The sequence below is a fragment of the Plecotus auritus genome (genome assembly GCF_963455305.1).
Source record: "Plecotus auritus genome assembly, chromosome: 6".
NCBI classification, from domain to species: Eukaryota; Metazoa; Chordata; class Mammalia; order Chiroptera; family Vespertilionidae; genus Plecotus; species Plecotus auritus.
Window position 1 is genome coordinate 161,828,875 of NC_137773.1, and position 27,878 is coordinate 161,856,752.

General features: G+C 37.0%; 1 protein-coding gene across 5 annotated transcripts in view; it reads right to left on the minus strand.

The window, feature by feature from the left end:
- Positions 1-27,878, minus strand: part of SLC4A7 (solute carrier family 4 member 7) — a 90,709-nt gene that overhangs the window by 46,334 nt on the left and 16,497 nt on the right. For all 5 annotated transcript variants that reach the window (XM_080674054.1, XM_080674053.1, XM_080674055.1 and 2 more), the window contains exons 2-4: positions 7,268-7,349; positions 3,089-3,235; positions 18-156 (exon numbers count right to left, since the gene is read on the minus strand). In XM_080674054.1, the coding sequence (XP_080530180.1) occupies positions 18-156; positions 3,089-3,235; positions 7,268-7,349 (368 nt within the window). The remainder of the gene's footprint in view (positions 1-17; positions 157-3,088; positions 3,236-7,267; positions 7,350-27,878) is intronic.

A 27,878-nucleotide genomic window follows, 5' to 3' on the forward strand; every position in this document is an offset into this window, starting at 1 on the left:
GATCTAGTGCTGATTACCTGGCAGTTTCTTTCCATTCGTACTCTTCGCCATCTCTGTAGTACAGCTCGTCCATCTCCGTGAAGAGGTCATGCGGAATGTGCTCCTCATCGTCATCCTCAGTCCCGAGGATGAACTGGACCCTCTGGGACGGTGTGTCTTAACAAAATAAGAATTGAAATACATTCAATACTGTTCTCCACTCAAAGATTAAATTAAGCTTTGAAAGGGAAATCCTTTGGTTATAAATAAATGTGCTCCAAAAAAAAAAAAAAAAAGAGTACACAGAAAGATCACATCACAGATGAAAAAGAAAAATTATATGTTAAAAATAAACAAGACTAATCTTGTAACTAACTGATGTAAAAACAAATTAATTAACATAAAAACAAACAAATGAAAATAAGCAACATCTAAAACCATGGAAAATACTATGCTCAAAGACAGGACTTTCCCCTCACTAAAAATATGTGGAAATGTTAAATAAAATAGAACATTAAAAAATATGTAATTTATATGTAGCTAAGTTCAAGAGTGAAAAAAAGAAAATTTCCAAGTTCCAAAAAATATGAGAAAACCCAAACTATAAGTATATAGAAACCAACTTTTCCTACTATCATGGAGGAGCCAAACTCTGTCAGCTGAGGTTAGGGAGGCAGGACAGTCATGATAAGAAATACCCCATGCATGGCATCCGAATTTAAACTAACTATGCGGTATGGTATCTCCAAACAGAGAAATGTGCATAAATTCTAGTCTAGGACAGTTGAAACAAACTATCAAACAACAATAAGCAATAATTAAAAACAAATTCAAATTCTGCTGAACATAAGAGATAACTTCAAATTCAAAATATACACTGAAGTAAACAAACTTTCATGCACTTGTAGATGCAACAAAGAGAGGTATCAGAACAGGTAAATTAGAGGGAATTATTAAAGGAAAAGGCAGATCCGAGGAAATCGGACAGAATGCATCAATGACAAATAAGATGAAAAACACAAAAGGTTAAGAGATGCAGAGAACTGAATAAGAAAGTTGAACAGGAAAAACTCCAGAAAGAGGGCAATATAAACAATAGGGGGAAAGGCAAACGTAGAGCTCATCTAACTTGCTTATCCTCTCTCAGAGCTCAGAGACCGGTGCTGCCTGTTGCCCAATGTCTAAAAATTACCATTTCATATAGTTTACCCATTTTGCTGTTTAAAATGGGAGGGCAAATCCAATTAGTCCTGTTATTCCATCATGTCAGAAGCCAAAGTCCTCTATAATCTCTTTTTAGAGAGTGGGGAAAAGAATGAAGGGACTTCATTCATAGCAATTTCTAAGATACATATTGGCAGTTGAAACCAAAATAAACCAACCTCAGCAGCATAAAACTTTTCTAGGGATAGTTATTCCATTAAAAAGTCACAAATATGACCTACGCCAAATTTATTTTCAAGCCACTGAATTTAGACTTCAAATATCATAACTTAGCTTGAACCATCAAATCACCCACCCAAGTGAACAGATAAACATTACTCACAGTTAAGTCAACAGCATTTCTATAAAAATATTGTGTGCCTTTTTATTCAGTATGAATTACAGACACATACTGATCCACTCACAGAACAGCCTAAGATATCCTAAACTGGATGGATACATGACATGGAACAGCAAAATACTTCTAAATTGCTTTACATCATCAAAGTTCCTAGTGATCTTTTTCCTTTGCTAGCTATGTGACCTTTGTTAGCTATATGACCACTTAAATATTTTATTAGTATCTTTTAATGCAGGCTGTTAAGCCCACCTTTTTGCCTCTCTAAGCTGAAGTTTCTCCATCTATACTATGAAAACAATAATACCCATGTCTTAGAAAATACGGAGAAGTGTAAATAAAAAAGTGTATGTCAAGGGCTTGGTGCAATGCTTAGCGTAGAACTGGCACTTAATATTACTAGGCCGTCAGTATTTTCTTTCTTATGTTCATATTGTAGCTGTATTATACACAGTAATTCTTTCCCTCTTCACAAAAACGTCCCTTTACTATAGCACTCAAGTGTTGATGGGGATGCAACTCACAGAGCTTTGCTGGAAGGCACACACACTAGCGTAAAGAGGGCCATGTGGGCCCATGTTGTCCTAAAAAACCACTGCCAGCTAAGTGCAACTGACCATTCCCACCTCTCAGGACCACTTAAATCATCACCAACAATATTTATTACCAGATAACACTCTCTTTCCTCTACCATATGCCTTTTTCTTCTGATTTTCTCTGTCTATTGGTACTTCTATGTTTCTCTACTTTCAAAAATCCCATCCTTCCATAAACTATATTATCAAATCAGAGCACTCTTTTTTGCTTAAATAATCAAGCAATCCAGCTTAGTAGTTAAGATCTTCTGGCCAAAATGTTTAAAAATGAAATAAAATATTCAATTTCTTTCAGGAGCCTGAAAATTCCAGGTATTTGGTCATTGCTCATGTAAATCATAAAATATATAATAGAAAAAGATAAATAAAACCCTACTAAATGGAAGTGTCAGTGCCAAAACTCAACTTTCACAATTCCAAGGCTGGAATACAATGAAAACAAAGCCCCCTACTTTTCGCATTTATCCGAAGTAGACCTTAACCTATAAACCAAATACACTGAGTGGCCAGATTATTATGATCTCTGAACACATAATAATCTGGCCACTGTGTGTGTGTGTGTGTGTGTGTGTGTGTGTGTGTGTGTGTGTGTGTGTGTGTGTGTGTATTAGAGGCCCAGTGCATGGGTGAGGTCCGGCCAGCCTGGCCAGGGGGAGGGGACATGGGCGGTTGGCCAGCCTGCCTGCTGGTTGAACTCCTGGTCGAGGGGACAATTGGCATATTAGCCTTTTATTATATAGGAGGATATACACTGAGTGGCCAGATTATTATGCGTTCAGAGATCATAATAACCTGGCCACTCAGTTATTTTTCTTGTAGAAAATAATATTCTTACTTCAATTAATATCTTTCAACGCATATAATGTGTCCAAATTATTGCAGACATACAATTTTAAAAAGAAAACATTCAATTAAAAAAAAATCTTTTCAGGAAAGAACTGTTTTCTTTTACCATAAGAAGGAGATTCCCGCCCATCTTCTTTATCTGATTCTTTATCTTTTCTTCTCCGGTGGTGATGCTTGTGTCCACGATGCTTATGACGTCGACGACTCTCTTTACTAAATGGGACGTGAACACCAATATATACAGCTCGGTGACCTAGCAAATGGTTCAAAAACATATTACTGGTTTTTCAAGAAAAAAAGTGATATGCACAAAAGTATACCAAATTTACTATGATAGAATTACATAGAAGTTCACATAATTTAAAAAGCTAGTCTCCTGTTACTTCTCTTATTTTACAGAGCACTACACATTTATGGCCAACCCTAGTTAGTAGAGGTCCTTTAGATATGCTTTAATGATAATTAAATACTCTATAAAAAATTATTTACAAATAGATATTCATAAATATTTATTAATTTCTTAAAAGTTTTGAAAATCTCAAGTAAGCAAGGTCCAAATTACTGAGGGCTACATTAAAAGTAAATGGTCCAAATACTCCAATTAAAGGGTAGAAATTATCTGGGAAAACAAAGCAATACAACAGTATGGTTATCATCTACTTTTAGAACAGAAAAAGCTGCTGCTGATGTTGCAATATCCTGAGTTTGTATTCTGATCAACAGTCTGGTTATGAAAGGCAATCTCTGCTCTTGTCTACTAAATAAAACTGAATCGTGGAGCTAGACAGCTCGCAGCACTGTGTCAACTATTAAGAAGCATTAATTTGATTTCTTAAATAGTTTTCATGAGGTTCCTACCTAAGCTGTGTTGAGGAATAGGGGTCATGGACTACAAGTGTGCAACAGGCAAAAACCATCGGCATAGTGCTGCTTTTTGCTTTCATATACCAAAAATAATATAAACAAGTAATATGCTGAAATATGAAATGTCATTCCTTTCCTAACAAATTCCATAAGATGGTCAGAAAATAAATACCTCAAGAAATTCAAGAGCTCATCTTTAAATGAGATTTGGAAGTAGAGTCAATCCTGATTACTCATGAATTCTGTATTTGCAAATCTGCCAATTCGATAAAAGTTATTTGTAACCCCAAACTGATGGGAGAGTTCGCAGTCATTTACAAACATGCACATAGAAGCAAAAAAACTGCCTTGCCTGACACTCATTCCCAGCTAAGGCTGAAAAAGGGTGACACTCTGACTTCTTGTTTTGGTTGCCAATATGTTAATGTCAATAAAGTAAATAATCACCTTTTAAATAAAGATACCAGACCTACAACAACGCATTATGCTGAAATACATAATAAAACTGTTTAGCCCTAGTTCAGTGGTTCTTAACCTTTTTAATGCCGCGACCCTTTAATACAGTTCCTCATGTTGTAGTGACCCCCAACCATAAAATTATTTTCGTTGCTACTTCATAACTGTAATTTTGCTACTGTTATGAATCGTAATGTAAATATCTGTGTTTTCCGATGGTCTTAGGTGACTCTGCTAGCGGTTCTCAACATGTGGATCGCGACCCATAGGTTGAGAACCGCTGCTGTAGAGCCTAAGACCATCGGAAAACACAGATATTTACATTACAATTCATTAACAGTAGCAAAATTACAGTTATGAGGTAACAACGAAAATAATTTTATGGTTGGGGGTCACCACAACATGAGGAACTGTATTAAAGGGTCGTGGCATTAAAAAGGTTGAGAACCACTGCCCTAGTTGGTTTTGCTCAGTGGATAGAGTGTCAGCCTGTGGACTGAAGAGTACCAGGTTCGATTCCAGCCAAGGGCACATGCCTGGGTCCTGGGCTTAATCCCCAGTAGGGGGCATACAGGAGGCAGTCAATCAATGATTCTCTCTCATCATTGATTGATGTTTCTATCTCTCCCTCTCTCATCCTCTCTGAAATCAATAAAAACATATAAATAAACAAACAAACAAACAAACATCACCCAGTACCCACTACTCTACCTAGTTTTTGGTAAGTACTAAAGAACTGTAGAAATTAAATATCAATTATTTGAAAACATTTCACCAGAAAAGACCAAACTTAAAAACCAATTATAAAGTGCTTCTTTTTGGAATGATGGGAAACTTCTGGAATTAGAAAGTTGTGATGGTTGCACAACATAGTGAGTATACTAAAAAAACAATGAATTATCCACTTTAAAATGGTGAATCATAGCTCAAGAAAAGTGGGGGAAAAAAACCACAGCTATAACAAAATTCAGTAATCTTACAATTCTATCTTAGCGAAACTATCTTCTTCTGAACACCAAAGGAAAGTAGAGATTCTCATTGCTACGCACTGGGAATTACAAAGTTGTTATCCCAATTGGTACTAACGGGTTTTCGTACACAAGCCCTGATGCACCAAGCCAAAAATAAATTTTATGAGTTAGCAATTTAGAAATAAATAAATGATTTATTTATGAGTTTGCAATTTAGATAAAATAAATAAAAACATGCTAGAATCCAAAGATTGAAAGCTAAAGCTTTATGATATTTTTTTGTTTTTATTACTTCCCCCCGAGTGTTCTGTTATAATTTTCTTTCTCTTTTCTTTCACCCTTACTTCTCATCAAAGCCCTATTTAGTCAAACTCTGAGATAAAGTTAATCTCTCTAACTTGATACTGAAATTTAAATATTTACAAAGTTAAGGGGCCTTGGGGTAACCGAGGGAGGCCAAGGAACATAGTAAAATGCCTCTCCTCATATTCTAGGTCACAAATATTTGAGGTGTGACATTAAATGGTAAATGATGGGTTAAATGTATCACCATGCATTTAAATGTATCACCATACATTTAAATTAATAACATTACTGCTAAAAATCTTAATGTCTGTAGTCCCTGCAATTCACAGAATCTAACCATAACCTTCTAGGTAACAGGTTCTTTCTAGAAGCCCTAGACTTTAAAAGTTGAATTTAAGAGACAGGGTGTTGTTTTTCCCATTTCAGAAGGTAAATGTGGAGAACACTTGCGTCTCTTTCCATGTCCTTAATGACCCCAAGTGACACCAGTTTTCACGGAAGAGTTTAACTTAACAATGTGTCCTCAAAAAGACCCAAAGGTAAGTCTACCAAAACATTTGCCATGAACACCACCTTAACCAAGTGTTCAAAGTTAACATCACCAACAAGAAGTCATGTTGATATCCTATGTCCACAGATATGATACACTGAGAAGAGTTCATCACTTCTGTGGTATGTTCCCCAAACATCCGTAATCTTGGTCTATTCATATGATAACATTAGACAAACCCAAACTTCCATACATTCTATAAAGTATCTAACCACTACTCTCCAAGAGTCAAGGTCATGAAAAACAAGGAAGACGGAGAACTGTTACAGATTAGATGAGACTAAAGAGACACAACAACTTAATGTATTATTGGATCCTAAATTGTTCAAATGGATCCTGAAACAGAAAGAGGACATCAGTGGAAAAACTGGTGAAATCTGAATAAAATCTGTAATTTAGTTAATAGACTTACACCAGTGTTAATTCTTTCATTCTCATAAACTTGTGCTGGTTAAGTAAAATGTTAACAGAAAAAGCTGGGCGAAGGGTACACAGGAACACACTGTACTGTCTTTGCAACTCTTCCGTAAATCTAAATTTATTTCAAAAGAAAATTCTAAAAAAAGAAAAGAAACCACTTCTTTCTGCTTGGGGAAGAAAGATTGGCAAATAATTCATTTGCTCCACAATTCTACGCTGAGGTTATTATAGCATTTTAAAAGGCTGATGTAACAGACCTATAAAATGAACATTTAGATGAGAACTAGTGATGATTGTGGCTTTTATTAGGCTGGTAGTCTAGTTTGCTCTTAACACAAATTACCCAACCTGCTAGAAATGAAAAAAAAAATAGAAGTATTAACTGATTTTGTAACTGTGGCATTTCAGTTTTCCAAGTTAAATAATGGTAACCATTAATGAAGTTTATGTTATATAACCTATGTTATGCCAATACTTTCAACAAGGAGTATATAATCATGGAATGTTCTATTTACAGATATAGGTAGCATTTACATGAGTGTTTCCTGTATTAATCTTTAAATTATATTAAGAAAATACAATTGAACACCCCTCTCAATGTATGCTCTACCTCACAACAACAAAAAATACTTCAACAAATAGTAGGTAAAACTCAAAGGACACTAACATTCGTTAGTAATTTATCCTGCTAAGCGTAAGTGTTTGTAAATAGCCTTACTTTCTAGTTCTTCTTTTTCAAACTTGGTGTTCACAGTTGAGCTGGTTTTGCCAAGATCCACAACAGCTTCTTCATCAGGACCCTAAAAAGAAATTATTTTCATTGGCTCATGAATCAATACATAGTGAGGACCTACTACTGGGTGCATTGTTGGAGATAGCCAAAAAGTATGTAAGATTGCCTTCCTATCAAAGGACTGAATTCTCATTACAGCTAAGTTCATTCTTTGTAAAGTGTGCTTATAGTCTTTTCTTCGTAATCCACAGAAGACCATTCAAAAATCTCATGATAAGAACTGAGACAACAAAGATTTTTAATTGGTATTCTATGGAAGTTACTAAGTAACTGGTACATATATTCGCTTCCACAGAAAGACCCTCCAGATCAGAAATTAAAGAAAGTCTGGGATGAGAGGGACCCTTAGATATCAATATAGAATGTTTTATTTTTTGTTCTTTGCACTTTGGCCCTATGATTAAAGGGAAACACTTAACTGAGCTATAATAGACTGGATTATAGTTAAACATAAAATTGTCAAAAACTTGTCTACAGACTTAGCATGTAGTACCACTGACAAATTAACCAAGAGCCAATCAAAGTTATAAGCACTTTTTATTGATACAAAGGAAAAACCAGGCCAAAATTAAATACTCTAGGATATTCTAGCTTTACACTCGTGAAAGTCTACCTTCATAATTTTGTTCCCTTCTCCAGCTCAACAGACTAAATATATCTATTATAAAATATTGTATAGATTACTTTTAAAATAATAAAATTTCAGGTTTAACTTCCCTTCCCAACTTCTAACTTAACTTTCAAAGGAGCATTATAATCACCAGTAACTATTATGTAATTATTATGCAGAAGATTCTGTGCCACAGATAGAGACAGATGCACAAATTCCCTTCCCTCAAGGTCTTCAACTTCAGCTATAGTTCGCTCTGGACCCTTACCCAGCATGGGTCTGCTGGAGCCAGGCAAAAAAAAATTCAACTTGCTGACCTTTAACCTTGCAGGTTATGAAGCCCAAACCTCCTCCACATGGTGTCCCAACACATGCACCCAGACTGGGAGGGCAAGGCTGACAAGGAGGACACCTGACCACTGCCAGTTCCTTGGGAAAGTCTATTCCATTTTATGTGACAAAGACTAGAGGGCAGTGTCCCAGAAGCAGAGAACAGTGGACAAGGACTGGGAGACATATTGGAGGAGGACATGCACGCTTTTAAAAGATACACAAAGGTTCTGAGGAAGGGCTGGCTGATATTATGCAGGCCAATCTGAACTTCATATGGATCAACACATGAAGTTTATGCTGGGTGTGCAGTACACAGAGGACCCCAGAATGTGAAACCTCATTCAGCAAACCATTCCCACCAGAGAGGCCCCGTCCCATAACACCTCTGTCAAAGAATCACAGCAAAGATGAATGCAGGAAAAGGATGGTCCAGGAAGAGGCTGAAGAACTAGAAATGAGTTGCAAGGGGCTAGGGCTTTGGGAAGGAGTAGAGGACCTGAAACCATTCATTCACAGTGGGCAAAAGGATGGGCAACAGGAAATGGGCAGGGCAATGTTCCGGCTCATGTGGAAGCAAAGTCCAATAAACCTTCCAAAGCAGGAAAAGGGAAAAAACAGCTTTCAAGAAGGAAAAGAAATAGTCTAATTTTTTTCTCTTAGAAGGTCCTTATGCTTCTATTGGTACTTTAGAAGGCAACAGAGATGACTAGAGATGATAGAATTAAATAATATTAACATTAATTACAACACAGTTAATTCTCCATTGAACATCATTCTTCTAGAATGAAGCTACTTTTTCGTCCATCCAATTATAGTATTTCTTTAATTTAACAAAACAAACTTTCAACCATTCCCATTTTCTTTGTGGTTTCTCTTATTGTCCAGCATCTCCTTAGCACTTAAAAGAGACCAAAGTGATACATAGCACAGTCAGCTTCTTACCACTCTCAATGTCCACACACTGGAGAACCAGTTTGTTTTAGAAAGAATCAAACAGGAGGCTGAGTAAATGATCTTTTAAGGTCTCTTCCAACTTTGGGTCTAAAGTATTGTACTTCTGTGTATAGCTTTTTTCAGTGTATACAGACTAGATTCATATACAATTGTTCCTTGCTATCTAAACTCTCAGTATCCATTCTCCTATCTTTAAACTCAGGAACTGAATCATTCTGATTCTTTTTTTTCTTTTCTTTTTTTTTTATTGCTTGAAGTATTACAAATAGCAGTACATATGTCTCCTTTTCTTTTTTCCCCATTGACCTCCCCCCGGCCTCCCCTAACCCCCAGTACATGCCTTTACCTGCCCCCCGCCCCCGTGTCTTGTATCCATTGGTTATGCTTATATGCATGCGTACAATTCCTTCGGTTGATCTCTTACAGCCCTCCCCCGCAACCTCCCCTGCCTTCCCGCTGTAGTTTGACAGTCTGTTCAATGCTTCTTTGCCTCTGTATTTTTTCCCCATTTCTTTCCTTTAAAAAATCTTGCCTCTGCAGACTAGAAATAAACATATAATAATAAAAAATGTTTGAGTCTCTGATTACTTTAAATAAATTCCCTGCTATCCAAACTCTCACTATTTGCTACCTGAAACTCAGAACCAGACTCAGTATATTAGGGAATGCAAATCTCTTGATATCCACACTTACTTTTTGAAGGTTACATATCCAAACTATAGAATCAAATACATTTGGATATCAAGTGGTACTTGTATATGACTCAAAAGGACTGGTACTCAACTTAATATAGGAAACGCAGAGAAGGAAAAGGACTTGCTATGGCTCCATGGAAGTAGGAAGCAGACTGTGTAGACCATGTGACATTTTCATATAAAGACAGACAAAGGTATGTGGGTTAATCAAATTGCCTTATAGCAATCCTATGCCCTTAGGAAGGAGGAAAGGCTAAGATAGGAAACAAACAAAAAACCCACAGAAAAGTACAAGAATGGATAATTAATAATTACCATTGACTAAGTATGTCATACTCTAAAAACTTTCCTTAGCGTTCTTCCATTTAGCCCCTAAACATGCACAGGTACAAAAAGTCAGAGGTTGTATTGTCCCAAGAGGCAGCATGCTGTGTATTTTTAAAGGGATTAACTGCTCCCATTCTAAATTTTCGGGCAAGAACAATTACCAAGATAGGATGCAAAACAATGTACTTAATCTCTCACCCCTAAACAACAACAAAACCTTTTATTTCTATGCAGATATACTTATAGGCTTAGATGTACAGACAACACTGATCAGTTAACACTCAAAAATAGCTTAAATTGAGCCATCTCACAATATTTACTTATTTACAACGAACACTCTAAACATCTATCATTAAAAAAAATACTTAATACATATAAGAAGTGGAATATTAAAATAAAAAGGATATACATCCTCTCATGGTCTTCCAGCCTGCTCCCACTAGACACTGTCTGTAAAGTCTTAAGTAAGTCATTCAACTGAAAGCCAAGAGAGACTACCACTATACTGTTATTGTTCGGTTTCCAATAAGAATGTTTCCATGTGTAACTTGTAGAACAAACAAAATCGGGCCGGGAGAAAATATCTCCATTCTAAGTGAAATAAGCCAAACAGAGAAAGACAAGTACCATATGATTTCACTAATATGTGGAATTTAATGAACGGAACTACCAAGCAAAATAGAGACAGACTCCTAGAGAGCAGGCAGATAGCTCTGATGGGGGTTGGAGGTGGGGAAATTTTCAAAAAGAGAGAGAATTCATGGACATGGATAAAAGTGTGGTGATTGCAGGCAGGCGGTGGAGGTAGAAGAGGGCATAGAAGGGATAAATGATGATGGAAAAAATAAAATGAAAAATTATATATATATGTACACACACACACACACACACACACACACACACACACACATATATATATATATACACTGAGTGGCCAGATTATTATGATCTCTGAATGCATAATAATCTGGCCACTCAGTGTATATCCTATATAATAAAAGGCTAATATGCAAATTGTCCCCTCAACCAGGAGTTCGACCAGCTGGCAGGCTGGCCAACCACCCATGACCCCTCTCCCTGGCCAGGCTGGCTGGACCCCACCCATGCACGAATTCATGCACCGGGCCCCATACACACATACACACACACACACACACACACACATACATATATATACACACACTGAGTGGCCACATTATTATGCATTCAGAGATCATAATAATCTGGCCACTCAGTGTATATAAAATTTTAGCCCTAGCCAGCTTGGCTCCGTGGCTACCGTGCAGGCATCCTCAAACTACAGCCCGCGGGCCACATGCGGCCTGCCGAGGACATTTATCCGGCCAGCCGGGTGCCGCTGCCTGTCCTGCTTAGCAGCCGACTCATCCCGGGCCCACAGTGCGCATAGGAATTTGTTCATAGTTTTTTTTTTAACTATAGTCCAGCCCTCCAACGGTCTGAGGGACAGTGAACTGGCCCCCTGTTTAAAAAGTTTGAGGACACCTGGGCTAGAGCGTCAGCCTGCAGACTGAAGGGTCCCGGGTTCAATACTGATCAAGGGCACATGCCTAGGTTGCAGGATCGATCCCCAGTATGGGGCATGCAGGAGGCAGCAGATCAGTGATTCCTTTTTTTTTTTTTTTTTAATATATTTTATTAATTTTTACAGAGAGGAAGGGAGAGAGATAGAGAGTTAGAAACATCAATGAGAGAGAAACATCGATCAGCTGCCTCCTGCACACCCCCTATTGGGGATGTGCCCGCAACCAAGGTACATGCCCATGACCGGAATTGAACCTGGGACCCTTCAGTCCGCAGGCCAACGCTCTATCCCAGCCATGGGCAAACTACGGCCCGCGGGCCGGATCCGGCCCTTTGGGCTGTTCTAACCGGCCCGCAGAGCCGAAAGAGCGGAGGGTTCTCTTGCTCTCCCCTCCGCTCCTTCACCAGCAGCAGTGTTAACATGGCAACGTCGGGAAACACAGCCGCAGCTCCTTCTTCTGAGTGGGCGGATATAAATCTGCCCATTCAGTAGAAGGAACAACCTCTCAATCTTCCAGAGGCTCCTTGTAATGCCCGCAGACGCACGCGTCCCCCGACAACACGCTGGGAATGCGTAGACACGCCCCTGGAGAGCACAGTATCAGAGCATTAGCTAAAAAGGAGACCAACAACACTGTTCCCACCGAAGTTGATGTTTTAAAGACCAAAAACCTTTCAACCCAGTCTACATTGCCATCTACATCTACGTCCCGGGCATAATTTGGAAGTTGCACTAAAGAAAATGTTAATTTACTGTTTACACATTTTGTTCTTTTCTATTTGTTTTAGTTTTAAATTATTTTATTATATTTAAATTTAATTTGAAAGGCTTTTGTACCTTTCGTTAGGCAATTTTATTTTGCCTTTGCCATCTTCAATATAAGGTATGTTATTGTGCTATGATTCCTCCATTTTTTGAAGTTTCAAATTATAATAATTAGTGTTTACATTCTTCTTGTTAAAATGTTTGAAATGAATAAAACTATTGAAATAAAAAAAAAAACCGTACCCTTTTATGTAATGATGTTTACTTTGAATTTATATTAGTTCACACAAACACTCCATCCATGCTTTAGTTCCGGCCCTCCGGTCCAGTTTAAGAACCCATTGTGGCCCTCGAGTCAAAAAGTTTGCCCACCCCTGCTCTAGCCACTGAGCCAAACCGGTTAGGGCCAGTGATTCTCTCTCATCACTGATGTTTCGATCTCTCTCTCCCTCTCCTTTCCTCTCTGAAATTTACAAAAAAAATTACAACACTGTAAAAAAGCGGGAAGGGGAGAAGCATCTGCATTTCTCCCTTCTCTTAAGCATTTTACCCCACTCTTCCATGACTGTCAAATATGAATCAGAAAGGCAGTCTGCTATAAATGCAAATACTAAGTAGGCCACACAAATTGGGTATCTTGACATTTTACAAGTAATTCAACAAAGCATGCAGGGTGCATAACACTTTATATTGAAGATCTCTTAGAATGAAACCACGGATATTTCAAGGGGACAAGACATTTCTGAAACAAATATACTGCATGTTAAATACTATCATTTAGTAGAATACTTTGAGCCATATTTCTAAATATAGAGTATGTTCATATACTACACAGAGTATATTTTTGGTTTTTAAAAGTATTATAAACAAAATTATAGATAATATAAAACATTTGGAAGGCTTAAATATCAAACTGCTGTCACTCTGATGATTAGGAAAGCAGTAGGAAATATCAGATAGGCAATCATGCAGTATTTAATTTTTTTTGTAACGTTTTTACTTTTAATGTTTTTAAAAGAATAAATTCAAACTTAACCTAATAGGCCAGTTATTTTTAAATCTCCATCTAGAAAAAAAAACTACCTCATTTTTTAACTCCAGGAATATAGTGGAAAACTAAAAATAGCGACAGCAAAGAGCAACCCTTGACATCAAAATATTTTGACCCAGTGAATGGTTATAAAATAAAACAAAACCAAGGCACTGGGAAAACTCAAATGCATGAAAGAATGAAAAGGCACCTAAAGTATATCAATGCAAGATTGATCACTCTTATCTTAACCAAATTATTTTTTAAATTTCTACTTTAAAAAATCAGGTAATTATTCAGATACAATTGCTCTATAACAAAGAAGACAACAGATTAGAGAGTTATCCAGAGGTGATCATAAATAAAGTTTAAATTCTCTGTATGTGAAACAGCACACGTACAAGGTTATTTACTGCAGCTTGTACCAGGGAAAGACTGGGAGCAATCCAAGGACCCCTTAATAGAGGAAATGACTACCCAATGGAATACCAAGCTACTGAACAAAACAAGGACCCTCCCCATGAACTGGCATTAAAAAATATCTGTGAACCATTACAAAATGAAATACACACAATGTAGAGAACCACAAATAGAAAAGCATGCTACTTTTTATGGAAGGAAGTCCCCAGAATAGGGATATTTCAATTTGCATAATGAAACAATGGAAGGACATTAAAAAAACAGTAAAACTAGACTTGTGGCAGTAGAGGTAGACTCCTGATTTGTTATTTTTTATAGTGCTTTGATTTCTTTTAACCAAGTAAATACAGAGGTAGACTTAAATATGAAATCTTTTAAAAGCCACCTCACCCATTTCTCTTGGTCTCAACTACAAATAAGAGTCTAACACTAACACCACCTGAAAGAACTGTGGGATGAGATACTATGTGAAAGTGTCAAGTACTAAGTACAGAACCCACAGACAATGCCCACACTTTTATTGAATCTGAATAAAAAAGTTATTCCATGTTTCTATAAGAATGTTTTCTCATCAACCATATAACTTTAAATCTAGATCAGCAAAGTCTTATAAGTATAAAAAAATACCCATTAATTACCTAAGTAAAACTGATATGAAGACTTAAAATGTATCCCCAACCAGCATTGTGATTGTGTAAGAGAATTAGCCATAGGAAATACACACATAACCATCTAGGATGGAATGCCAAGATGCGGCAACTAACTTTCATACGGACTTAAAACTGTATTACTTTAAGAGATTTTATGATTTATTAAATTTAGACACACCTAGAGAGCTTGTTAAAACTCAGCTTCCGTTGTCTGGCACAAGAGATGCTGGTTCAGGGGTTAAGGTGGAACTCAACCATCTGCATTTCTAATAACCTCTCTACGTGATTTTGGTGCACACCAAAGTTTGAACATATCCTTGGATTATGTTACAGACTTAAGTCCCACCTATTTAAATTTCTCTTTGAGGCTGCTTCATGGTCTTCTTGGGACCACTCCCACCTCATTTACACTGCTTCAACCCTTCAGAAAATAAAATGTACGTTCTAATTCACCAGAAAATACTGTAAAGTTACTACATACTTTCACTAATACAAACAACCCCAAATATATAATTAGTGTTCTAAAAGTTGATTTGTAGGTTAGTATATTTTACCCAAGATGCCTAAGGGAAGTCTATCAAAGTATATACACATAACAATGTAGTCTCCCCAAAATATAAGTTTCCTCCAAATAACCCCAATTCCCAACCCAGTCCCCACCAACCACCAAGAGTTGAACTTAAATATTAGAAAGCTTTAAATTGATGGGTAAAAAGCTTAAGAGTAAGGCAAATACTCTTTTCTAATCCAGTTAATGGGAGAAATCATCAGTGACTACTGTTTGCTGAAATGAAAAGCCAAAGATAGATATGAATAGTTTCTAAAGAACTCACTTGCCGTTTTTGGATCCACACATTAACTCTAAAGTAAGCTGAAGAGATGTAAAAGGTGTATGGGAAATTACTGCCAATTTTAACTTTCGGCAATCGTGTGATTCCCTCAGACACTGGGACGAAACGCTTTCGAAAAATTTTTTAAATACCATGGTTAAAACTAAAGACAACTGCCGAAACCGGTTTGGCTCAGTGGATAGAGCGTCGGCCTGCGGACTGAAAGGTCCCGGGTTCGATTCCGGTCAAGGGCATGTACCTTGGTTGCGGGCACATCCCCAGTGGGAGGTGTGCAGGAGGCAGCTGATCGATGTTTCTCTCTCATCGATGTTTCTAGCTTTCTATCCCTCTCCCTTCCTCTCTGCGAAATATCAATAAAATATATTTAAAAAAAAAAAAGAACTTTAAAAATAAAAAAAAACTAAAGACAACTTAAAAGTTAAGAACGTTTCAAAGGTAAAAAATGAAGGAATTGAAGAATGGAAGAGCAGATAATTCAAAGAGGTACGAGGCATAAAAACTGGCAAGTAATACCCAGTATTGTTAGTGACACGCTTTACTGTCACATGCTTCATCACAAGACACAGAGTCGTGGACAATGGAAAGCCTCAGCAGGGTTCTACCTGAAACTATAAATCACAAAGATCTACTGCACTTATTTCTCTGAGGAGATGCATGTATCCAAGTTCTAACTCAGTACACACACACACTCACCAAAAAAACATATAGGAATACTTATTTTAGGGTTATCAAGTATGTATATTTGTTAACAAAAATGAAGATAAAATCTATTTCCAAAATGGGCTTTCTTACAAAACTGTCTCAAGTTTATTAGTCATTGAAATGTATAAAAAAGCCCAGGAACTCCACACAAAAGGGAAAAACACACACACAAAGATCTAGTATGTTTTTCAGAAAAAGAAGGTCTAATAGGCGTCCTGTCAAGATTCCCCGTCTTCAGCCAGCACGGGGCTACTGGTAGCTTGGTATTTTTAGGGTTCTGCTGCATTTTTCTACTGAAATCCAAGAGGAAACAACCAGGAAATCCCTTAGCAATATGGTCTGTTTGCCTATTCTTCCCCTGGATAATAACCCTGTTCCCCATGAGTTCGATGGATCATGAAAAGAAGTCTCATTTCCTTAAAGACTAGCTATTAAGGAAGTCATCCATTCATTCAACAAATATTTACTGAGTGCATACTATGTACCAAGCATTATTCCAGGTATTGAGAATACATCTGTGAATGAAAAACTCTGACATAATCAAATGCCCAGTTTATAATTTAATTTGCAGGTAAGATGTGGCTCCCCATGGTAAGAAATCCAGATATAAATGATTTCTCCTTTCCATTCCTAATAAATAAATGAGACCTCACAAACTCATAGGTGTAGACAGGTTCTACTTTTCCAGTTCAGCTTTCTCATTTTATATAGTATACAGAGATCTCTCTCTATAGACAGATATGCAGGTACATAAGTGGGCCCCTGCACGCGCGCGCGCACACTCACAGCTTAAGTGACTTGCTTAAGACCACACTGTTTAGTTGGTGAAAGAACTAAAATTAAAATCCAGTCCCAGTTACATGGGTTCTTTAACACTAGACAATAAACCAAGGTCACTATAATACATGCTGAGAACACACAGTAACTTTATTACAGTATTCATTAAAATGTTTAATTACCTATTTATGTAAGCACTTCCTTAACTGCATCCCAGTCTGAACAGTCAGTTCCAAGAAAGGAAGTATGTCTGTTTTGCTCACCACTGAATCTTCAGCATCAAGGAGGCCCTGGCCCTTAGTAAGGTCTCTAATAAATACTGTTCAATATGTTTCAAAAGACAAAACACTCAGCTAAAAATTTATACTGGATCCACTTAAGGACTCCTTATAAATAACATTAAAGCCCAAACATAGAAAGGTACTATTTTTAAATTTAATAAAATCAGTTTATTTTTTTACAAAAGCCCAGCATCAGCAAATAATAAAATCAAAATTCAATTCACAAGTGAGAATTCCTAGCAAAATCAAACAAATTTTGTTCTACTCCTGAATCAAATTTTATATCAACATAGTGCATTTTACTAATTCTTCACACAGTCATTTATCCTGCCTGGAAAAGCAAAGTCTACAATTTGTATTTTCTTAGTAAAATGTACCAAAAAAATGATACTTTAGCATTCTAAAGGAATATTTGGGGGGGGGGGGTGTTAAAAGTGTATTTAACGATATACTCATAAACCTAGTCTAATATCCTTTAAGACATTTAAGGTTTTAAAAAATCTATTAAAACAGCAGCAGAAGATCCCTATCAATTAATTTCTTCATTATGTAAGACATATAGCTGTAACTCAAAAGTAACACCTCCCATAAATTAACATGTAGAGCAATTTTAGTTACAGAATACTTCAATTTAGCTTCAAAACACACTTAGCTATTAAGACAGAGTGATTTCTTTCCTAGTATCTTAGCCAAATAGGATTTTTAAAGCCTCCTTCAAATAATATTAATTAATCAAAAACCTAATTTTATAGCATAATAAAGATGCTACAAACTTTGCTAACTTTATACGAGGATTTACTCTTTTCAGCAGATGACTTCCACAGCCAAGGACACAGAGGATGATACTATTCTAAGCCAGTGCTAATAAGCCTGACATTTCTTCAAGCTTCACTATTAAACTCTGTAAGAGTCAAACTTGTTTGTAAATAAAACACAAGATCATAACTAGGTACATACAGGTAACTTCTCCAGGCGAAATTTTTCCATAGTAATATATAAATGCCTTGTTTTTGATAATGTAATTCAGTAAGTCCCTTGAAGATTCCACGGACATTGAGTACGTATCTGATTTAGGTCACTGTGCTTTGCACAGATGAACTCTTCTAAGTTGCTTTTATGGTACAGCCAATCGCTGTCTTCTAAGTTACCTAATCTTCCAAGCTAATAACTACAACTTAAATGGAGTCACAGCATAAGAGAATTGGAAAGTAGCACACACATAAACCTTTCTGAACCATCAGTTCAAAAGACAGCACACCCTAAGGATGTGTGGATGAATGGGCCATAGTGTGTGTGTATAAGTGTATAACTTAGAATATATATTTTCAACAACATAGTCCACTAAAGCTAGCCCTTTCACTTAATTTCAATTTCAGGAAAGATCCAAAGATGTTTTCATCTGAAGAGTTTTGTCTCTTTTATCATTACTAAAATTATACCAATTTATTGTAACTATATTAATAACAGAACTAATAAATCGTATTATGGTTTATAATAATCATTTAAACCAAAAGTCAAGTATTCAGATGGATACAAGCTGAAAGGGAAAAAGGCACCCCTCCAACTTTTTAACTCAATATCTCTTTACACTTTTTAAGATAATTATTGAAGACCCTCAAAGGGCCTTTGTTTATACCAGTTTAACACCTATATTTACCCTATTGAAAGTAAAACTGAGAAAACTTCAAAATATTTAAATTCATTTTTAAAATAATATAGCCATTACATAATAACATAAATAACATTGTAATGAAAATAACCATTTTTCAAAAACAAAAACATTTAGTGAGAAGAATGACTTCAACATTTTTCCAAATTTCTAATATCTGACTTAATAGAAGACAATTGGATTCTTATATCTACTTCTGTAACCAATCTCACGTGATTTGTTATTTGGTTGAGTTATATATATATAAAAAAAAAAAATTAGGTTCACACAAATACTCTGTTGAAAAAAGGGAAGGATGTTTTAATACTCTTTTCAGATAACTGTGACTATTACTCTTTGAAACTTCACCAAAATCAACAGTCATTTCTTAAAGGTTTGCAAGGTGGAATCTGAAACCATTTCAAATGAATGTTTTATACATTGTTATACTGAAACCCACTGGTCTAAAACTATTTCAACTAATTCAAGAAAAAACAATTTCCAACTATAGTTAATTAAAACAAAATTCTAACTGAACATGAATGAATAAAATGTCTACCAAATTCATATAAATAATCTACATTAAACTAAAAATGTATCTTTGAATATACAAATTTGCTTCCTGAAACCTTTAGTCTGTATTTTAACAAAGCAAGTCAATGTACTTTCTACAGAAATTATCTATATCCCAAAAATAAAGTCTTACTACCAGCTAATCCTGTAGAATTCACCGATGAAATGCAACAGAAAAATAACAACATAAGAAATTTAAAACTGAAATAATGTATTAAACAGAAAAAATACTTTGTGTTAATCTTCCACTGCTTTATGAGACAGTAGATACCAGGTCAAAGACACGACACAGCCTTCAAATTCGAATTAGAAACCCCAATGATATCAACAGTTACAATAAAACATATAATTATTAATCATATTTTTAAACCTTCAGACTTTCTATAATTTATACTTGGCAAATAAACATAAATCTGAAGAAACAAATAGAAAAGACATATTTTTCAATGATTTTAAAAATTCTCAATGCATCAAGCCCAGAATAAAGGACATCTGCAAATAATCAAGTTCAATGCCAAATTCTACAATGACCTCCTGACGCTTACCTCCCGTAGAAAATCTTAGCACCCCCCACTCCCACTAGTATTTAAGAGTTTAACCTCCTGGTCATGCATATGTCTCACTCCCACTGGATTATAAAAACCCTGAGAAGAGGGATTTAGATAGAAAAAAAAAGGAAGGGAAAGAAGAAAGGGAAAAAGGAGGGAAAGAAGGTTAAGAGTCCCCAGGAGAAAAAAAGGAATTAGGTGCATACAAATTTTTAATTTCCCAAATGGGAAAAAAGAAACGTTATTCTTCATCAAAATACAAAACATCCATTTCTCCAAAATTTTATCTGTTGTGACATTATCCTAGGCCAGCCGTGGGCAAACTACGGCCCTCGGGCCGGATCCGGCCCGTTCGGCTGTTCTATCCGGCCCACAGAGCCGAAAGAGCGGAGGGTTCTCTTGCTCTCCCCTCCGCTCCTTTACTTTGAATTTATATTAGTTCACACAAACACTCCATCCATGCTTTTGTTCCGGCCCTCCGGTCCAGTTTAAGAACCCATTGTGGCCCTCGAGTCAAAAAGTTTGCCCACCCCTGTCCTAGGCACTACTAAGCCAATCCTATCTAATAAAGAGGGAGTATGCTAATTGACCCTCACACCATTGCAAAGATGGCGGCGCCCATAGCCAATAAGAAGGGAATATGCTAATTGACTGCCCTGCCCTCAAAGATGGTGGCACCCACATCCAATAAGGAGGGAATATGCTAATTAACTGCCCCGCCCTCAAAGATGGCCACACCCACAGCCAATGAGGGAATATGCTAATTGACTGCCCCACCCTCAAAGATGGTGGTGTCCACAGCCAATCAGGAGGGAATATGCTAATTGACTGCCCTGCTCTCCAAGATGGTGGCGCCCAGTCCCCTCAGCTCTGCCGGGCCACGCACCTTCCTCCGGAGTCCCCCAGTCCCCTCAGCCCCCCAGCGACCCAGGGCCGGCCCAAAGGCACAGGCAAGCCTCAGATGGTGGCTGACCGGTCACCCAGGGCCAGCTCAAGGTGCAGGCAAGCCTTGGATGGCGGCTGCCCAGCCGCCCAGGGCCGCCCGAGGCTCAGGTAACCAGAGCCAGCCGAGGCTTGCACTGCCAGCAGTGGCAGCAGCAGAGGTGTGACGGGCATCGCCTTCCCCTGATCGCCAGGTCGCCTCCCACCCCTGAGGCTCCCAGACTGTGAGAGGGGGCAGGCCGAGCTGAGGGACTCCCCCCCCCGCCCCTGTGCATGAATTTTCATGCACCGGGCCTCTAGTATTCAAATAAAATTCTAAAAATCAAGCTTTACAGTTTATGATCACACTTTTATACTTTACAAAAGATAAAACATTATTTGAAAATATATGTTTATATAAACATAACAAAGTACAGAAGAATATATAGGTCAGTCTATGTTTCAACAAAGATCATGCTTCTCCAAAGATATTAAAGACCAACTGTAAATTTCGATCAGCCAAAGGGCGGGGTGGTCTAGAAATGTAAGTTAGGTGGAGAATTGTACAAGTATTAAAATTAGTAAGAAAGCATATGGATGTACCTTGAGCATATCATGCTAAGTGAAATAAGACAGAAAAAGTAAAGAACCATATAATTTCACTCATATGTGGGATATAAAACTGAAAGCAACAAATGAACAAACAAGAAAAACAAACATGGTGATTACCAGAGAGAAGGGGAGCGAGTGGGGCAAGGAGTAGTAAAGGGTAAAAGGAGTCAAATATATGGTAACGGAAGATGATCTGACTTTGTGAGTTGGGCACACACAGTACTATATGCAGATCATGTAGATAGAAATGTGCACTTGAAACCTATATAATCTTGTTAATCAATGTCACCCCAATAAATGTGAAAAAAAGGTTAATTCAAAGTAAATATGGGGGAAAGAAAACATATGTAGTGCCCAGTTAAGTTCCCTTTACAGATGTGAAGTCACTTTTTTAGTACAGAAGCATAACAGAGGGTATAACTACTAACGATGTAGATGGTGCTGCTGACATAAAGCAAAGGACCCATAAACGCTTCTCTTAATTTGACAAATACAGGGAGGGGGGACGCCGTCGGTGCACTATTTTCTTAGCTAAGAGAAAACATGTTTTAAATTCTGTAATTTAAAACAGTTCCTTTTCTCAATTTTCTGAAACTCTTTAAAAAATGTGAGAAGACCAATGTCCTTTAATAATGATGGGCAAGGAAGTTAGTTCTATTTCTTACTACACATAGACATGCATTGCTATGTGTAGAAACACAATACCTGACTATAGTGTTCAGATATTCTATTACGATGAAAACTGAATTTGAGCAACCAATTCAGTTTTCACCACCTACTACTAATCTTCAACAATGTTTAAGATCGCCACCTGGTGGCCATCATTAGGCGTGTGGAACTGATCTCATGCAGTGCTGATGGCAAGAGGATACCCCTAAGTATCTATTCCAGGCAAGAAAAATTCAGGGTTTGAAAACACTTCCCTGGCAGCTGCTTTGACAAACCTGGGCGTTTAATTAGATTCAGAAACACTTAAATATTAAGAAGATAAATAACTATTATATAAATATTCCATTTATATACTAGATAGGAGATAGTAGAGCTATAGTTTTCATATAGGCATTTTGTATGTACCCCTGAATAATTAATGCGTTACAATGAGGTAGATGAAAAGTCATTTTTCTAAGTTGTTTCAAGTTGTCCCTATATGCATTTCACCACAATGCAGTCATTTGGTTAATCTACTTAACTTCATAGACCAGCCTTGCTTAGAAGGATCCAGACTATGGACTCTGTCAGATTGACAGAAAAAGGAAAAAAAATGGAAGCAAATGCAGATAGAAAATATGAATGACTTCAAGTGTCACCTGACAAAGAAGTAATACATCAGAGATGAGGAAGATGATTAGAGATCGCTGTTCTCTGAGCTAGCTTTCCTCTTTCTGGTGTGGCTTTTCCTGGATGCCGGCAAAAAAACCTGTATGGTTACAATATATCTCTAACTATAGTGAGTTTAAATATATCTCTGACTCCAGGTAACCAAAAGAACCCTGCGTGGAACATGCACAAAACTTATTCCATTTGTTTTTACTTCCTGGAGTAAAAGCTGTCGATTATGAAACAGAAATCGTTTAAGGATTTAAGATTAAGATATTGTCAATCTAACCACTATGCAGGGCTTTACCGATTACAACAAATGCTGTTGCCATTTACTCTTTGATACTAGTTCCTTTTTAAAGATTCAATATTAACATTTATCTTTCAAATAATGCAGATGCTAATGAAAATTAATTCATCAGGCAATTATCCTCATGCCCAATAGCATATAATCTAACTTTAAATACTTTAGTAACTAATTCAATTGAATTCAAATGAACACTCCAATCAGATATTCTATTTCACATTCTCCCAATATTTTCCATATTTGCTCTCTAACAGGGGACGTGTTTTTATGTGAATAAAAATAAAGCTTCCTAACAATAGTAACTCACTTTATGCTTACAGAATGTAAGGGGTAAGGGAGTAAAGAAAAATGACGTGGAGGTCATTAAAGAACACGAAAGATCAAAGACTTGGGTTTGGGTTTATGTCTTCTCTTTCCCAATATTCACTAATATCATAGTAATTTTTTAAAGGATAAACTGGCAAAGATAAAGAGAACAGAAGAAGCTATAACAAATAAGAGATATCATAAAATCTTAGGACTCTATAAAGTGGATTTAGGAACAGTTATCTTATTTGGAAAATAAACAGCAACCTTAAAATAGATGGGTATGGAAGAAATACAGTAGCTCGCAGAAACCAAATCATGTATAAATAAGCAAACAGTGCCCAGAATTTTATTAAGTAATTAAGGTAATTTACATATACTTGAGAAACAGCTTCTAATTAAGGATCTTATCCAAGAAATTATCTCCATAAATTATATTAGCATAAAATTAAGACTAGATACTACTGAAAACTGTTCCTGTACATATATCATGCAATTTGTCAACCAGTTTACTTTGGCTAGAGATGAAACATTAATGAGTATATGTGCTAGAGTCAGATAGCCTGAATTCAAACCCCAGCTCTGCTACTCACTAGCTAGGCAAGTTACTTAATCTCACTAGATCTGTGTCCTCACCTGTAGAAATCGGATAATAACAGTAGTTACAACTGATAGGTTGTAAAATTAAACAAGATAACGAATGTAATGAGCTTAGAAAAGTTCTTGGCACAAAATAAACAATTAAATATTAGGTATTAGTACCACCCTAGTACATCATCATCTTTACTGGTCATACTATGTGAATTTTACATTTTTTATTCAAGTTAAATTAAATTTATTCTGTACATATTCACTACCATTTCCCAACCCATTTCAGGCTCCTTGAAAATATAATTTTTATGCACAATTTTATTAACTCTGCATGTATATAACAGATTTCTTAGTGGTAAAAACAAAAATAAAATATTCCATGCTAGACAGGTTCAGAGCAAGTCACATATAGCCTATATATATATATAGATAAAAGCCTAAGCAACCATTCGACCTTTTGACCGGTAGCTATGATGCGCACTGACCACCAGGGGGCAGACGCTCAACGCACAGGCATGGAAACATGGAAGAGACTGATGAATCTCAGAGTTAAGGGTGGAGGGTGGAGGATAGGAAGAGATTAACCAAAGATCTTATATGCATACTAGAGGCCTGGTGCAGGGATTGGGCCTGTGGGGATCAAGCCGAAACTGGCAGTCCAACATTCCCCGAGGGGTCCCAGATTGTGAGAGGGTGCAGGCCAGGCCGAGGGACCCAGGCCTCTAGTTTGCTTATAAAATACTAACATTTTGAAAGGTTAAAAAAAAAAAAAAAGAATTGGTCCTAGCATGGGTATTGGTACTAGCATTATCCAGTTGTGATAATGGTTTCATACTCATTTATTAGTAAAGTCACCTCTTCATGAATTCTAGAAGACAGAGTAAACAATCAAGATTGTATCCATGAAATAGCATCAAACCTGAATCTAAGGATATTTAGCACCAACCTTTATGTTAAAGGCTTCTTCAATGCAAATGATTTTCCATTCATTTTATGCAAATCTGCATCTAAGAATGTCTTATAAATATAGTAGGCATTATTCTAAATCTAAGTTGCCCTTTGCATTATCAACCAATTATTCAATAGAATAAAAAATTTTAAGTGTCTTTTTTCACTAAGTCAATTATTTGGATATATAATTCAGAGATTTTTATGCCTTGCCTTCTACTACAAAACACATTAATTTGTTCCTTTATTTTCTTAATCATCAAACAGGTGTCTACTATGTGTTAGGTACTGGGCTAGAAGTGCCCAGATCCAGAGATGAGAATAATTCAAGCATATTCAAATAACTAAAATCAGTTGGATATGGTTGAAATGTAGACTAGGAGCAAAGAATAAAGACAGGAAAAGATGGAGAAAAATAAGTCAGACCTTCCAGGGTCTAGGTAAGTTTTTGACTCAAACTGAGAGCATTGTGGGGTATAATCAGTGGTGCAAAATCCCTCTACCAAGGCTACACTAAAGAATTACACTCAGGAGCTCATCAGTTCCTACAAAGACACTCTCTTTTGACCAAACTTGAATGAGGCTCAGAGCTGACCTTTGGCTTCCCTCTCTGTCCTTGTAGAATCCAGTCTGAGCAAGAATCCTGTTAAGTCATTTTAAGGAAAATCCCTAATCCTCTGTATCTGACCCAGCCTGGAGTTTATGTCCTGTCTGCCTTCAGCAATTCTACTGAGTTGGTCTAACAAGAATCCCCCTTACCTCTGCTGTTTCCTGAGTAACTTTCCATCCCCTGACCTCTATCTGTTTCCTGAATATAAGTGCCCACTGGTCCTTTAAGAGGCAGAGTTGAAACAAATGGGACTACATCAAAATAAAAAGCTTTTACACAGCAAAGGAGACCATCAATAAAACAACAAGAAAGCCCACTGCATGGGAGAACATATTTGCTAATGATATCAACGATAAGGGTTTAATCTCCAACATTTACAGGGAACTCATGCAGCTTAACAAAAAGAAGATAAACAACCCAATCAAAAAATGGGCAACTGATCTAAATAGACACTTTTCGAAAGAAGACAGAAGGAAGGCCAAGAGACATATGAAAACATGCTCAAAGTCACTAATCATCAGAGAGATGCAAATCAAAACAACAATGAGATACAATCTCACACCTGTCAGAATGGCTATTATCAACAAATCAACAAATGACAAGTGCTGGCGAGGATGCGGAGAAAAAGGAACCCTCGTGCACTGCTGGTGGGAATGCAGACTGGTGCAGCCACTGTGGAGAACAGTATGGAGTTTCCTCAAAAAACTAAAAATGGAACTCCCATTTGACCCAGTGATCCCACTTCTAGGAATATATCCCAAGAAACTAGAAACACGAATCAGAAAGGATATATGCACCCCTATGTTCACAGCAGCACAATTCACCATAGCTAAGATTTGGAAACAGCCTAAGTGCCCATCAGCAGATGAGTGGATTAAAAAACTGTGGTACATCTACACAATGGGATACCACGCTGCGGTAAAAAAGAAGGAGTTCTTACCATTTGCAACAGCATGGATGGAACTGGAGAGTATTATGTTAAGTGAAATAAGCCAGGCAGAGAAAGATAAATATCACATGATCTCATTCATTTGTGGAATATAATGAACAACATAAACTGATGAACAAAAATAGATTCAGAGACAGAGAAACATCAATCAGAACGTCAAACCTCAGGGAAGGTAGGGGAGAGTGAGGTAAGGGGGAGAGATCAACCAAAGGACTTATATGAATGCATATAAGCCTAATCAATGGACACAGACAACAGGGGGGTGGGGTCATGAATGGGAGGTGGGGGGTAATGGGAGAATAAGGACACATATGTAATACCTTAATCAATAAAGAAATTTAAAAAAAAAAAAAGAGGCAGAGTTGAGTCCAACCTCCCCTCAACCCCCCATGGAAGTGCTCCTTACACCCATCAGAATGTCCTCCCTTAAATAGAGTCTGTTTTGCCATTCCTGAACAAGTGTCACTGAATAATTTTTTCTTCAATAGTTAGAATACTATTTTTTCTGTAACACTGGAAAGGTACTGCATTATTTCAAGCAAAAGAAAACAGAGGCAAGATCCATGGCAGTCAAAAGAAGTATGGAGAGAAGTCGATTGATTAGAGAGATAACGAAGCTGAAGCCACTGGATTTGGGTTTGGGGTATAGGGAAGGAAAAGTCACGGATAATGCTCACACTTTCCAATTTGAGTCAGAAAGTGATGCCATTCACTGAGATAAGAAATTAAGAAATTCAGAAAGAGGTTTAATAAGACCGACTTAAGACATGTCAAGGAGGAAGAGCAGTGGGTAGAACTCCCTTCTGGTATCTTCTGCTTACTCTGGGAAGAAAGTAGTGCTACCTGCTGGGGCTGAGGGGTGAAAGGATATGATCTGAAGAGGACAGAGAATATTTAAGGCACCCACAGAAGTGGGAGATAATTAGAAATACATAGGAGTACTTTCTGCATTTGAAAAACTGGGGGAAGCATGAATGTGTAGGGGTGCCAATCTATAAGGCTATGTAACAATTTTTCCAGCGGTTCTGAGCACCCCCAGCAGTTAAACTGATGGAGAATTGGGGATTTGCTGACATATTTAAGAGCAACAAACATGATAAATGTCCTCAAACAAAAATAGAGAGGCTGAACATATGGGCCATGGATTCTACACTGCATAGGGAAGTGGATGAAGAGGGACAAAAAACAAAAAATACAAAAAAAAGTGAGTTAAGTGACTGAAGAGCTTCAAAGTTCAAAGAATAGGAAGCAGAGTAAGAGAGCTGGGG